Source organism: Emydura macquarii, unplaced genomic scaffold (assembly GCF_026122565.2).
Source record: "Emydura macquarii macquarii isolate MOO-44397 ecotype Brisbane River unplaced genomic scaffold, CSIRO-AGI_Emac_v2 contig_968, whole genome shotgun sequence".
In the NCBI taxonomy this organism is placed as follows: Eukaryota; Metazoa; Chordata; order Testudines; family Chelidae; genus Emydura; species Emydura macquarii.
Window position 1 is genome coordinate 11,701,887 of NW_027131105.1, and position 14,150 is coordinate 11,716,036.

Genomic DNA, 14,150 nt, shown 5'->3' on the forward strand with positions numbered 1-14,150 from the left:
TTCAGTGGACATGAAGAACGACCAATCACCACCCTCTTTGTAACAGGCTTAATGTAAATGAAAACTTATCAGGTCCCCCCCTCTATCTTCTTTCCTCAAGAGTAAATATTCCCCATTTTTTTAGTCTTTCCTCATAGGTCAAATTTTCTAAACCTTTTATCGTTTTTGTTGCTCTCCTCTGGACTCTCTCCAATTTGTACACATCTTTCTTAAAATGTGGTGCACAGAACTGGACACAGTATTCTGGCTCAGGCCACTCCAGTGCTGAGTACAGTGGGACAATTACCTTACATGTCTTATATACAACACTTATGTTAATATATCCCACAATGATATATGCATTTTTTGCAAGCGCATCACATTGTTGACTCATTCAATTTGTGATCCACTACCACCTTCAAATTTTTTTCAGAAGTACTAACACCTAGCCAGTTGTTCCCCATTTTGCAGTTATGCATTTGATTTTTCTTTCCTCAGTGAAGCACTTAGCACTTGTCTTCACTGAATTTCAAACCACTTCTCCAATTTGTGAAGGTAGTTCTAAATTCTGTCCTCCAAAGTCCTTGCAACTCCTCCCACCTTGTTATCATCCACAAATTTTATAAACATATTCTCCATTCCATTATCCAAGTCATTAATGAAAATATTGAGTACTATCAGACCCATGCCTGACCTCTGTGGAATCCCACTACATACACTCTTCCAGCTTGACAGTGAACCATTGATAACTACTCTGAGTACGGTCTTTCAAACAGTTGTGCAATCCCTTTATAGTAATTTCATCTAGATCATATTTTCCTAGTTTGCTTATGAGAATGTCATGAGGGACTTACTACAATCAAAATATATCACATCTACTGCTTCCCCGCATCCACTAGGCCAGTACCCTTGTCAAAGAAGGAAATTAGGTTGGTTCAGCACTAATTTATTTGTGAAAAATCCATGCTGGATATTCCTTATAACCCTATTATCCGCTAAGTGCTACAAAGGGATTGCTTAGTAATTTGTTCCAGTATCTCTCCAGGTATCAAAGTTAAGATGCCTGGTATATAATTCCCTGGGCTCTCTTTGTTTCCCTTTTTAAAGATAGGTATTATGTTTATTTTTCTTCAGTCCTCTGAGACCTCACCCGTCCTCCATGGAGTTTTCAAAGATAATTGCTAACAGATCCAAGATTGCTTCAGCTAGTTCCTTAAAGAACCCTAAGATGACTTTCATCAGGCCCTGCTGACTTGAGTACATCTAACTTACAAAAATATTCTTTACCCTGTTCTTTCCCTGTTTTGGCTTGCATTCTTTCCCTTGTGCTGTTAATATTGTGCCACCCCATCCACCTCCACTCTTCTGTGCTGGACACAGGTGCCCTGCAGTAGCATGCTACTTATTCCTCTCTGGATCAAGCGTTTTCCCTCTTTGCTTTTGTGGGTCTGGAAACTCTTGATACAAAACCCAATTACACACGGAGTGATTTTCATGTATATACAATAATATTAAGCAGGAGAATGGGGATAGATCAATGAGCCAAAATGCAGATGGGTGGAAAACTTAAGGGAATTCAACAACAGTGAAACAGAAGCACAGTCCCCTCCCTCACCTCCGTATGTGCCCAAAACCTTCACTATCAACCCAAGGCCTCTAACCCCACCAGCACTGCACATAAAGCTGAGACGCCAGCCTGGTGGAATGCTACTGATCAGTTACTCAGCCTTCACCTTCCATCAGGATACCTGCGAGTTTAAGTTAAAAGTTCTGAGAAGTCAGTCTGTTAGTGTCTGTCACAAGTCCCCCCAACTGCAGACACTACAACAACAATGGCATCTGCCCTCAAGTTCCTCTCAACTACCACAAAATCCTCTATCATCTCGACCCTTCAAACCGTTGATCCTCCAGGACTTGGGTGCTCACACTTTAGGTGCCACGTGCTGGCTTATTACATTAATTGTGTTGAGTATCTGGTCACCATTAACCTTTTTAGTGAAGACTAAAGCAAAGTAGGCATTAAACACCTCAGCCTCCCTGATGTCATCAGGATTAGCTATCCTTCCCCACTAAGGAGAGGATCTATACTATACTTATCTTAGTCCTTCTCTTGCTCTTAGTGTATTTAAAGAGCTTCTTCCTATCATCTTTTATGTTCCTTGCTAGGCGTAACTCATTTTGTGCCTTAGCCTTTCTAAGTGCCTTTTGTCACTACATGCTTGTGCTATTCTTCTGAATTCCACCTTAGTAAACTGTCCAAGATTCCATTTTTTGTTGGATTCCTTTTTGATTCTTGGGTAATTGAAAGCTCCTGATAGAGCCATCTTGCACGTTTTACTAGCCTTCCTATTTTTCCTTCACATCAAGATAATTGGCAGTTGTGCTTTAATAATATCTCCATGAGAAACTAACAGCTCTCATGAACTCTTTTATCCCTTAGATTTCTTCCCATGGGACTTGACCTGCCATTTCTTTGAGATTATTAGCTTTTCTGAAGTCTGTTGTCCTTATTCTGCTGCTCTCACTCCCTCCTTTCCTTGGAATCATTAAATCTATCATTTCACAATCATTTTCATCAAAATTGCCAAGTAGCCAATAAACATTTCTGTTCTGTATTTGGGAAAAAGCATGATGTAGTCATAGATGATGATGCAACATTTTCCATTCCAAAAGTAACTCAGGAGGATGTTAAACAGCAGCTACCCATTGTCCCAAAGAAACGGACGGATGACAGCACCTGTCCTAGGAGGGACCTGCAACAGCTGAGACAGCAGATGGCTGACTCCACATCCACTGAGGCTTTTATGATTCAACAATTTCATATCAACCAGAATTCGTAAACTATACATAGACAGATTCCCCAAATTATTATAGTCCCAAATTTCAGAACAGGTTTTATTTTGTAGAAATGGTTCCATATTTTTAGTTTTGCAAGGAAGCTTATTTAAGAGAACACCACTCCTCTGCAACATTTATAACCCCAATATTCCAGCATCCTGTTGTGTCACAGCCAAATTATGAAAACACAAAATTGGCTACCAACAAGAGTGAAACTGACTAGTTTATTTACATTGTCCAAACTGAATGCAATGCAAATGTAAATAGACAATAAAAATGATGGAAATTGAGAGAAATTTATCACATTATTTTAGTTTTAATTATATAAAGGTATCATTACTAACAATTTAAAAAATCCACTATTTAAAATATACACCTTAAGCTGCCAGTATCCAATCCCTATTTAGCAAAACATTTAAGCACATGCACATGCTTCAGTGCTTTGCTGAATAGCGGTGAAATATGTGCTTAAATACTTTGTTGAACTAGCGCCTAAATTAATAAAATACTGTATGTGACACACAAATCTTTCTACCTGACCTTCCATCAAGCTACTACACACACACACACACACACACACACACACACACACACACACACACACACCTACCTATCCAGGATCATCACCATCACTGCAACAAATGTATATCTTTTTTAATATTTAATCAAATCACTTTAAAAGCATTTGTAGGTAAAAATTAAATGGCATCCTTTGAAGAAAGTGACTTGCTGCACATCTGAGAGAGCTACAGCAGACATTAATAAACACTTTCTGCTGCCTTAGCAAGTATTAACCTTTCAGTTTACTTTTCAGTATCCTTTTTGGCTGGACTATTGTCTGGGAACACCTGTGACTGAAGAAAAAAGAAGCCACACTAGTTTTCCAATCAAAAGTCAAAAGGTAAAGGTTGTGACCTCCTCTGAGTTATATCTTACTTGTAACTCAACAAAAGAATAGATAAAAGGATCAATAAACTCTATTAATACAACTATCAAATGGTTTTCAGGAAAAAGAGCAGAGATTGTATTAACTGTATTTATCTTCTTAAATATTTATTGTTTTCCTCCATTTTACTAAAGAGAAACTGAGACTCAGAAGTTAAGTGACTTGCTCAGACCAATCACTGGCAGAACAGTAAAATAACTTAAGATCTCTTGGCTCCCAACGTCCTGCATAATCTATTAGACCATGCGTTTTTGTTATTGTTGTCTAACTGTACTTATCTGAAATTTACATGTGCAAATTATCAATAAAAAGATGGCTTTAGATTTTGTTTTTTAACAAATTCCCAAATAATGAAAAATGCAATTAAAAATAATGCCATTGCTTCAATTTCACTGAAGGTTTTCACACATGAAAATAGCCAAATTTTACAAGAAAATCCCATTAATATGAATAGGTCACTCAGCTCTAGTTGCCATAAACACCTGATCACTGACATTGCTTTAAATTAGGCAACTTCCACAAATGAAAGTTTTATTTGTGGATGCCTTTAATGTCTTGTAAACTTGAAACCTCCTCTCTAATTATTTTACCATAAATCGAATACCCACTCCTTACATTTTTTAAGTGGAAAGTGAATTGTGGTGAAGTTTAGCAGAAGTGTATGATGGGGAGAACATACATAGAAGAATAAAAACCCACCAAACTTACCCCTCTGAAATTCCAGCCTTTCGTGGAAGGAAACAGGGAAAAGTTTTTCTGTTGTTGCCGTTTGGGCCTGCAAGATGAAACAAGGAACGTATTTACTGTTTACATTCTTAGCTGTCAGACTCTCCAGATCAATATTGGGTGGGGAGGGAGTGGGAGGAAAATAGCCACACAAACTTCAAGTGCTAAAGGGACACCTTAGCTACCCTACTGCTTTGTTTGAAGTGGATATACTCCTGACAAATTTCTCTTTAGTTAGTAAACACTGTTTTCATGTGGTTTGAAAGCCAAAATAAAGAGGCAATCTTACAAATCTATTGAGACATGTGGAATTGATTTTCAGCACTAACCACCCATAGCTCCCAGTGACTTCAACAGTAGTGAAAAATAAGCCAAGCTGTGCCTTCTTCAGACCATGTCTAAAATTACACCAGGAAGAGGATAAAGGCATCTTAACAAAGTTTTGCAATCAGTTGACATACAAATCCAAAATGCATTTAAACCAGACAACATTTACATTTTCAACTTCTTCTGAAACTCCTCCTTTAATACATTCCTATTACACATATACAGTTATCTCTGTAAAATAATCATCACAACCATAAATTTACACTTATGTAGTGTCTTTTATCAGTAAATCTCAAATCACTTTACAAAGTTGGGTAGTTATTATGGAGATTTTACCAATGAGGAAATTGAAACAAAAGTTAAGTCACCTGCTGAAGTGCAGCAAATCAACAAATGGTTTGGCAGATTGAACCTGGTTGTTACTCACATCATTAAGAATACTGCTAGGCAACTTTTACATTTATTATTTTAAAAATACACCCAAGATAGATCTTTTATAATATAAACAACAGTGAGAGTGACAGGGCACCTGTTTCAAATACTTTTAACTTGTGTAGGGTGGACATGACCTAATTATGTTGTGATTGACTTTTAACCCGGCTACACAGTCACCATAGGGTTTCTAACCACATCACAAATGTTACCTACTGTATGTAACTGGGTCAAGGGACCACCAGATTTTAAACATATCTATCTGATTTTTACATTTCTAGTTAGGTTTGGGAGAAAAATATTGTTTTGCGATTATTTTGGAATGACAACGCTCTTCAGTCATGAAGAACATATTATTCAAATAAATAATCACTAACATATGGGAAAATAAAGAATCTATTAATTATTTATTCAGTTCATTAAAGCTCTCGCCAAACCTAAAGACACTATACATGTTATAAAAAAAATACATGAACAAATTCCAGTTATATTCATATCAACAAGAACTCAAGTCCAAGCCAAAGAAAGTTTTGCCCCCTCAGAATCCACTAGTCACTATTCACCCAGATGATCTCCCCAGCCCAACTCACTCTCACCCTATTGAACATATCCTGTAGAAAAGCCTGATGGAACACACTGACCTTGTTGTATGCCCTCAAATTCAACAAATCCAGGCTCTGCTGGACCAAGAGAAAAGGATTTCTGTTTCAATAGGTCTAGTAAGCCATCATGCCTTCCTATACAAGACGGGGAGGGGGAGAAACAAGCAATAAGAAAACAAAAAGGATCTAAAAATCAGCAGAGTAGAAGGCTGCATGTTAAAACTGCCATCCGTCCAAGAGAGGAAGGTTGTTCTTGTAGTTAAGGAACAAAGATTTAGGAACAATTCCTGGCTCTGGCACAGAGTTCCTGTGTGACACTCAGCAAATCACTTACTCTCTCCATGCATTAACTTCCCCTCTGTACAGTAGGATAATAGTCCTTTCTGCACCCTTTTGTCTGTGCTGTCTAGAATATGAAACACAAGGTGCATGAGGTAATATCTTTTACTGTTGTAGAGAGAAACAAGCCTTCGAGCCACGCAGGTCTGTGAAAAATATTCCAAGGGTTACAGCAAAATGCAATGTGATCTGACAAAACTTGTAGACATATCTCCATGGCTACAATGATCAACACCCCTCACAATAAATCTTTCAAGATCCCTGTGTCCTATACATGCCTATCACAATATATGGTCTACCTCATCCAGTGCACTAAATGCCCCAATAACAAATATGTGGGTGAAACCAGATAATCATGATAGTCTCGAATGAAATCACACAGGAAAATGATAAAAGTAAAAAAACACCGTCACTTGTGGGTGAATACTTTTCACTCTAGCAATCACTATATATTAGTCCTCTTCTTCAAAGGAAACATGCACAATACTTTCAAAAGACAAGCCTGGAAACTTAAATTTATTACTCTGCTAGACACTAAAAATCATGGACTGAACAGACACACTGGATGGCTTATGGCTTATTATAACAACCATCTGTCACTCATTAATGTCCTCTTTTTATCAGATGAAGTACAAGTATTAATGGGCCACTCTACCTTCAATGGTCCCTTACAATACTTGCTAACTACTTATGATAAACAATCTGTTCCACCTTGCATTTTGCTGTAACCCTGGGAGCACCTTCCCAAAATCTGAAGAAGAGTTCTGTGTGGCTTAGCAGTTTGCCTCTCTCACCAACAGAAGTCGGTCCAATAAAAGATATTACCTCACCCTCTTTGTCTCTCCAATATCTTGGGACAGACCTGGCTATAACACCACTGCATACTGTCTAGAATGTGAACTCTGGAGTAGGGACTGACTCTTACCATGACTATTTATGGCACACAATGGAATCCTGAACTCAGTAGGGGCTTCTACCTGCTACTGTAGTACAAATCATAAATAACGATAATCCCATTTTTGTTCAGTTCCTCCTTCAAAGTTTGACATTTAATTTGCCAGTTGTGAACTCTGCTAGGCAGAGGGAGTTCCAGAACGTCAAGTATACAGATAGAATCAAACCCAGTTCACAATGCTATATACACAATTTATTGAATCAAAGCCATGTTACTTAAAAAGCCCAGATGCCAGATCCTTTCAAGAGTGGTGTTAAGATGAAATTTTCATTTCAAGTGCCTCAGCTGGATGCAACCACTATATTATATCACACAAGGAAAGAGGAATGTGATCATCAATAACTACTACTTTTAAAAGTTAGTTATTTGTCTAGAAAGTGTTCCACACTCTTCTCTAGGAAATGTCATACACAGCTGATCCCACAGTAGGAATTCAGTGTGGGATTTTGAAACACTACAAATGGCCTTTCAATCAGACTTGTGCGCCTAAATCATTTGGATGCTTTTCAAAATTCCGCCCTTAAGCTATATTTCTTCACTTTTCTTCAACATTTTAATGCTACTATCCCATAAGTTTTCCCTTTTCTCTATTTTAATTTAGTTCAGTATGTGGAAAACAAAAAGGCACTTCATTTTTTATATATTACACAGTTAAGACAACAATTACAAGGGAAAATGAAAATGTACCAATAAGAACAAGTAATTTATATCCATCCCTCCATTATCTCTGTAACAATAGCTTGAAACTCTGCAACGTGTGATATAAATTTGACATGCCATTAATCTACTAGGCTCTGAACTGAAGACCATCCATTAGTGCAATTCTGATGACTAATAATTTTTCACTGTCAAACTGTTTTCAGCCCGTAACTTTCAACTAAGTTGGAAGTGTCCAACACCATATGGACAACAGCCAGAAAAGTTTCTACAGAACAGAATTGATGCTTAATCTACGTTTTGCCGATTTTTACCCGCACTTTCTGTACCCTTACTGGCTTACAAATCAGCACAGTTTATTTTGGCCAGAATTAATTACTCTAATATACATTCACAATGGAATCCCAGGTCCTTTCTTTCTCCACAATCATGCTGTTATCAGAGAGCTCAATGAAAGAAAACATTCTTACCAAAAAGATCTCTAAATTAACAAGGTAATGAAACTCGTCAAGATACGGTATGGTCCTCTGACACCGAAGTAATTACTAATTTTTCATGGTCTGGTACACATTGAGGGTGTAAAAAAAATCTCTACAAATTGTTTTTCCTCCAATTTGTGCTCTTCTAAGCAGCAGAAATCAGGTTGAGGTAATTACACTCTGAGCCTACAGTTATCACTTTAATTTAAGCATTAAGCTTCCTTAACCAACTCCCTCAAGGATTGACCTTCTACTTTTACAGAACTGACTTCCCCATTTTCTGTTCAATTTATAGTATACAATACCAGATTAATCAGCATTATGTGGCTTATTATTTCAAAAAGCTGACTGCCGTATATATAGAAACCAAATTTCACTGAAGCAGAAATTAGCCAAACTCCATTTATAATACTGAAGACCAAATTAAACCCAGGATCATAACTTAGGGGAGGTGAGAGAGAGGGAAAAAGAGGTATCAAAATGCAAGATGAAATTTGGCTTTCACAGATGGTTCTTTTATTTATAATGAGCCAAACCAACCCCCCTGAACTATAAAATGTCTAAAATTTAAAGTTGAACTAGAATTTTGCAGCTTTAGCCTATCCCTAACTTACAGTGAACCAGAATGCACATCCCAGATTGTTTCAATCCATCTCAGTCAAAAAATGCAATTCTCAAGAGCCAAGTCCTGTTTGCAGCCTTCAGCCTGGTCCTTTAGTGTCTTGGAGTCACTCAGATCCTGCAACCCCTCTGTCCATCTAGTAATTTCAGCTGGAGTTTGTCTAAAGTACTGAGGAGTGCAAGAGAGTTTTAAATCCATCTAATTAAATAGAATGTTCTGTTCTATATTCCACAGTATAGGTCCATCAATAGCTATTAGCCAAGATGGTCAGGGACGAAATCCCTTGCTCTAAGTGCTCTTAAAACTCTGACTGCTAGAAGCTGGGACTAGATGATTAGGAGATAGATCACTCGATAAAGTGTCCTGTTCTGTTCACTCACTCTGAAGCATCCGGCACCAGCTTCTGTCAGAAAACAGAATATTGGGCTAAATGGACCATTGGTTTGACCCAGTATGCCCACTCTTACATTCCTATGACTCCACTTCTTCCATGACTCTTTATTGGCTAAATCATCCCTTAATAGGGCTCTTTTCAGTGGTGCATAAGCTAATTTAGAAAGCACTATGGTCATTGTATGTATTAAAAATGGCATTAAAATATTAAATTGCAGTATATCAACCACTGCAGATTACATTTTTGTCAGTTATCTCACTATCCACTAAGACAGAATCGTTTGTGACGTAACAGTTAAGGTTGTAACTATGGACCTGTCCCGATTTGATAAATCTAACATCATTTAGAGCCTTTCACACCCACTGTAGCCCTAAAATACTTTACCGAGATAAACACCACCAAGAAAAGAACCAATGGTGTGAAGATATGGCATAGGGAATAAATTAAGGCATTCACTCATGAGACCAAAAGGAGAGCTAAATTAAGAGGCATGCACACTGGAAAATACATGATTTAAAAGGAGACAGAATGAAGCTGAAATAGATACTATAGAAAGGGTTTCCCATATGGCAAGAATAAGAGAGGAGAAGCTACTTGCATTATATGTGAAGAGACTGACACTGTATGAACATCTAACAGATTATGGAATGAGCCAAAGGGAAAGGATACTGCAGACAAGAATTCTGCCCCAACGGTCCTTACAACAGAAATTCTCTCCGGGTTAGAAAACTTAGCATACAAAACAGCGAGAGTTGTGTGGCACCTTAAAGACTAAGAAATTTATTTGGACATAAGCTTTCGTGGGCAGAAACCCACTTTGTCAGATGCAAAGTATTTGCTGGGAATGGAATTAAAAAAAAATTTTTTTTTTTAAATCCAGTAGTATAGTTGAGGGTAACTCAGGTAAACTGGGTTTACCCACTTCCCATTTGTAGAATATGGATTTTAGTTTAGGTTACTTTACCTGCCCACCCCCCACCCCCCCCCCCCTTTTTTTTTTTTTTTTTAAATAACTACACCACTGTTTAAATCCAACCTCTCACAGAGCACAGTTTTAAGAGTATTAATAACCAAGAAAATAATTAGGATTTGTAGGAAGCTCTTTACGCACTGTGGCAGACTAACCTCAAATGTTTTCGTTTGGTTCAGGTAAGCATCCAGAAGTTCAAAAAATAGAAAGTTTCTGTCATAATTACAGGGCTAGCTGCACCTTTGCCTCCTTCCTTGATCTCCCCAAGTGCATATCCTTAGATAATAGGCCTTGGACCCTTACCATTTCTGGAGTGGAACCCCACAATTCTCCCACTTTTAAATGTAGTCCCCTGGCTACCGCACCCTGTGCATGACCTATAATTATTCAGCAAGCCCAATTGGGGTCAGTGCCTACAAGTCTTCCCTTCTGGAACTTCTGACCAGTGATGAATATCATAATCCAGAACAGCTCTCTCAAAACAACATGTTTTATCTTAACAGTAGGAACAAAGCATAAGGAAAAAGGATTTTCAAAAAAAACAAACAGAATACGCATGTTTAATTTTCCCTAAGCCCCACCACCCTGCGGTAGTGGCCCAGGCAGATTTTGCTTCTTCATTTCCTGCAGGTCTCTGCATAATGAATGAGGGAACTCTCTTTTTTAATTTTCTTATATTAATAATGTCATACGCAACTCAGTTCACCTGTTTGACATAATCTTACCTGGCTACATAGAACTGAAGGAGGCTCTTGGGGGAAAACAAACAGAAAATGAAGCAAAGACAAATGTAAGATCCACCAGAGAGAATACTAAAGAGTTCCTTAGGGGGACATCAGAAGAGCTATTAATTGGAAAATGCCCACATACTAGGCTAGCAGGTTAATTTTTCACAGGCTTGACCTTAGGATAAAAGGGGCACTAAACCATTACAAACTACAGATGTATAAATGAGGGCTGAACATGCTCAGACCACTGGAACTTAATCCATATTTGCTGATGCACCAGTCAGAATAGAAAGCCAGCTCTCTCTCCAATAACTACCACAGAAATTAATAGTAGTAAAAATGTATGTTTGTCCCTAAAATGTGCAGATAGTACTGTGAATAGACAACAAGGAATATAGCTGCTGATTAAAAGGGAATTCTTTTTACATCATCATTTTTCAGAACAGAGTTCAGATTAGGGTGACCAGATGGCAAGTGTGAAAAATCAGGATGGGGGTGGAGGTTAATAGGCACCTATATAAGACAAAGCACCGAATATCAGGGGACTGTCCCTATAAAATTGGGACATCTGGTCACCTTAGCTCAGATTAACATAAACTTCATGAGAAGTGTTGCTTAAGCCCTGTCTACACTTATCTTGGAGATTCGGCAGCAGTCAACTGGAGTTACTCAAGTTACGCAAAAAACGTGCCTAACTCCCATCGACTTCTCTGCTTCTCTTCTGCGCGCCATCTTCACTGCACTGTGCCATCAACACAGCTCTATGCCACTTGAGAAGGTGGTCTTAATACATCAAATTCTGGATCGACTGAGTGGGTCTTCACTGACCGCTCAGTCAACCCAGAGAAATTGATCTGACGGCAGCGAATTTGCCGTCATCAGTGAAGACGTAGCCTTAGTGTTTTCCTGCGCATCTTTTTCTGTATTCTGGGGCCTAATATGTTGAGAGGTGGGAGAGGAGGAAGAAATTTTAAAATGATACTTCAGGGGAAGATGTTCTGCTTGTCTTAAAGCATGATGATATGGTAACATGAAGGATTTAGTTGTTGTTTAAATTACACATTTGACACCTATACCTGATCTTGCAGTCTTTCCACCTGTAGAACGAGCACTGACAGCAATAGCATTCCATGTAGGGTTGCCAAACGATTAAAAAAAATTGCAATTAATTGCAAGATTAAAAATAGTTGCGATTAATTGCAGTTTTAATCATGCTGTTAAACCATAATAGAATACCAATTTAAATTTATTATACATATTTTGGATGTTTTTCTACATTTTCAAATATATTGATTTCAATTACAACACAATACAAAGTGTACAGTGCTGGCTTTATTTTTTATTATAAATATTTCCACAGTAAAAAAGATAAAACAAAATAAATTGTATTTTTCAATTCAACTCATACAAGTACTGTAGTACAATCTCTGTCATGCAAGTGCAATTTACACGTAGGGTTGTTTTTTTAAACAGAATTGCATTCAAAAACAAATGTAAAACTTCAGAGCCTACAAATCAAAGCATGAAGGGGAATATGAATGTTTACCATGTAAATGCCTTGCACTGCCGGCTACAACAGCGTCATGTGAACGAATGCCTGTTCTCACTTCCAGGTGACATTGTATAATAAGCAGTGGGCAGCATTGTCTCCCATAAACATAAAACAAACTTGTTTTTCTTATCAACTGGCTGAATAAGAAGTTGGACTGAGTGGACTTGTATGAAGCAAATTGAAAAATACTATTTCTTTTATTTATCTTTTTTACAGTGCAAATATTTGGAATAAAAATAGTAGTGCTCACTTTATATACTTTGTATTCTGTGTTTTAATTTAAATTAATATATATGAAAATGTAGAAAAACATCCAAAAATATTTATAATAAATTTAAATTGGTATTCTTTTATTAACAATGCAATTAAACCTGTGATTAATTGTGATGATTTTCTTCATCTAGTTAATTTGTTTTGTGTTAATCGCATGCATTAACTGCAATTGACAGCCCTAGTTCCATGTATAGATCACAAATTAGCTGTGTGTTTCTTGTTACCTATTTAAAAAGAGACAGCTGCTACATGTGTTTGAAGATGAAAGTGGGGCTGACAAACTAATCTACATGGATACCATGGGGATAATACAACTAGAGTTCAAACAATCTAGAGTCAAGTTCCTTTGGAAAGTAAAAAAAATTTTTAAACAGCTAATCTTTGGCAAAAATAAAGGTTGTTTCTACAGCTGTGAATATTTTAAACAACATAATGTTAAATAAGAATAGTGACTGCTAACATTGATGTAAAATCTATCCCCTGGAATGTCAATTGCTGGCAACTCATCAAAAAGTGCAAAACAACACACTTTCATAAGAGCAAATTTATTTTTAAAATATTGCTATACATTCATATTCGTGATTTAAGCAACTTTTCAAAAGGGATTACCTAGTGAAGACAAATATGAAAGAGTATTTTCAGGCATACTAATTCAAAAGGAGTTGAATCTGCCAAATATTGTACATTACAAGTAATAATAAATCAAAGTACTTTTGGTATTAATTAAAAAAAAAAAAAAACGCTTCTAAAGCAAAATATCCTCTAAGTGCAATTTTCTGTACTACGCTTTTTTTTTTTTTTTTAAATGCTTGTATGACCTAACACAAAAACTAAACATATTATATTTAGGAATTACAATCTTGTGTGCATTATGATTTATTTTGAAATTCACAAAAGCATTTTTGTTATCTTCAGTAAAAGTCTGAACTCTTTTGCACTCAAACAATGGACAGTCACATTTTGCTCTGACAACACCTACAAAACACAATTTATTTCCAGTACAGTTTACACAAGTCTAACAGAGCAGAATACGGCTCAGAAAATTTAGGTCTCTGTTCTACAGATATGAAATGCTGAGCACCCACAGCTTACAAGGGTCCACTCAGTATAATAAGATTGGGTCCTAAATGCTTAAAAAGGAACAAAATTATTCATTGAGTAGGGGTGAGGGATTTTTAGCAGCGTATGCTGACATACAAAATTTGAACATAACATTTTTAAGCTGCAGTGTCAAAAAAACATTAAGTAAGAAATTAAATAAGAAAACAGCCTCTGAGAATCTGGATGTATGCAAAGGAAAGGCTGAATCACTAAACCGGATACACTGAACA

General features: G+C 37.0%; 1 protein-coding gene across 3 annotated transcripts in view; it reads right to left on the reverse strand.

Moving 5' to 3' along the window:
- The window catches only part of ARHGEF3 (Rho guanine nucleotide exchange factor 3), a 245,429-nt gene that overhangs the window by 173,863 nt on the left and 57,416 nt on the right, over positions 1 to 14,150 (reverse strand). For all 3 annotated transcript variants that reach the window (XM_067544199.1, XM_067544200.1, XM_067544201.1), the window contains exon 3: positions 4,472 to 4,538. In XM_067544199.1, coding sequence (XP_067400300.1) covers positions 4,472 to 4,538 — 67 coding nt within the window. The remainder of the gene's footprint in view (positions 1 to 4,471; positions 4,539 to 14,150) is intronic.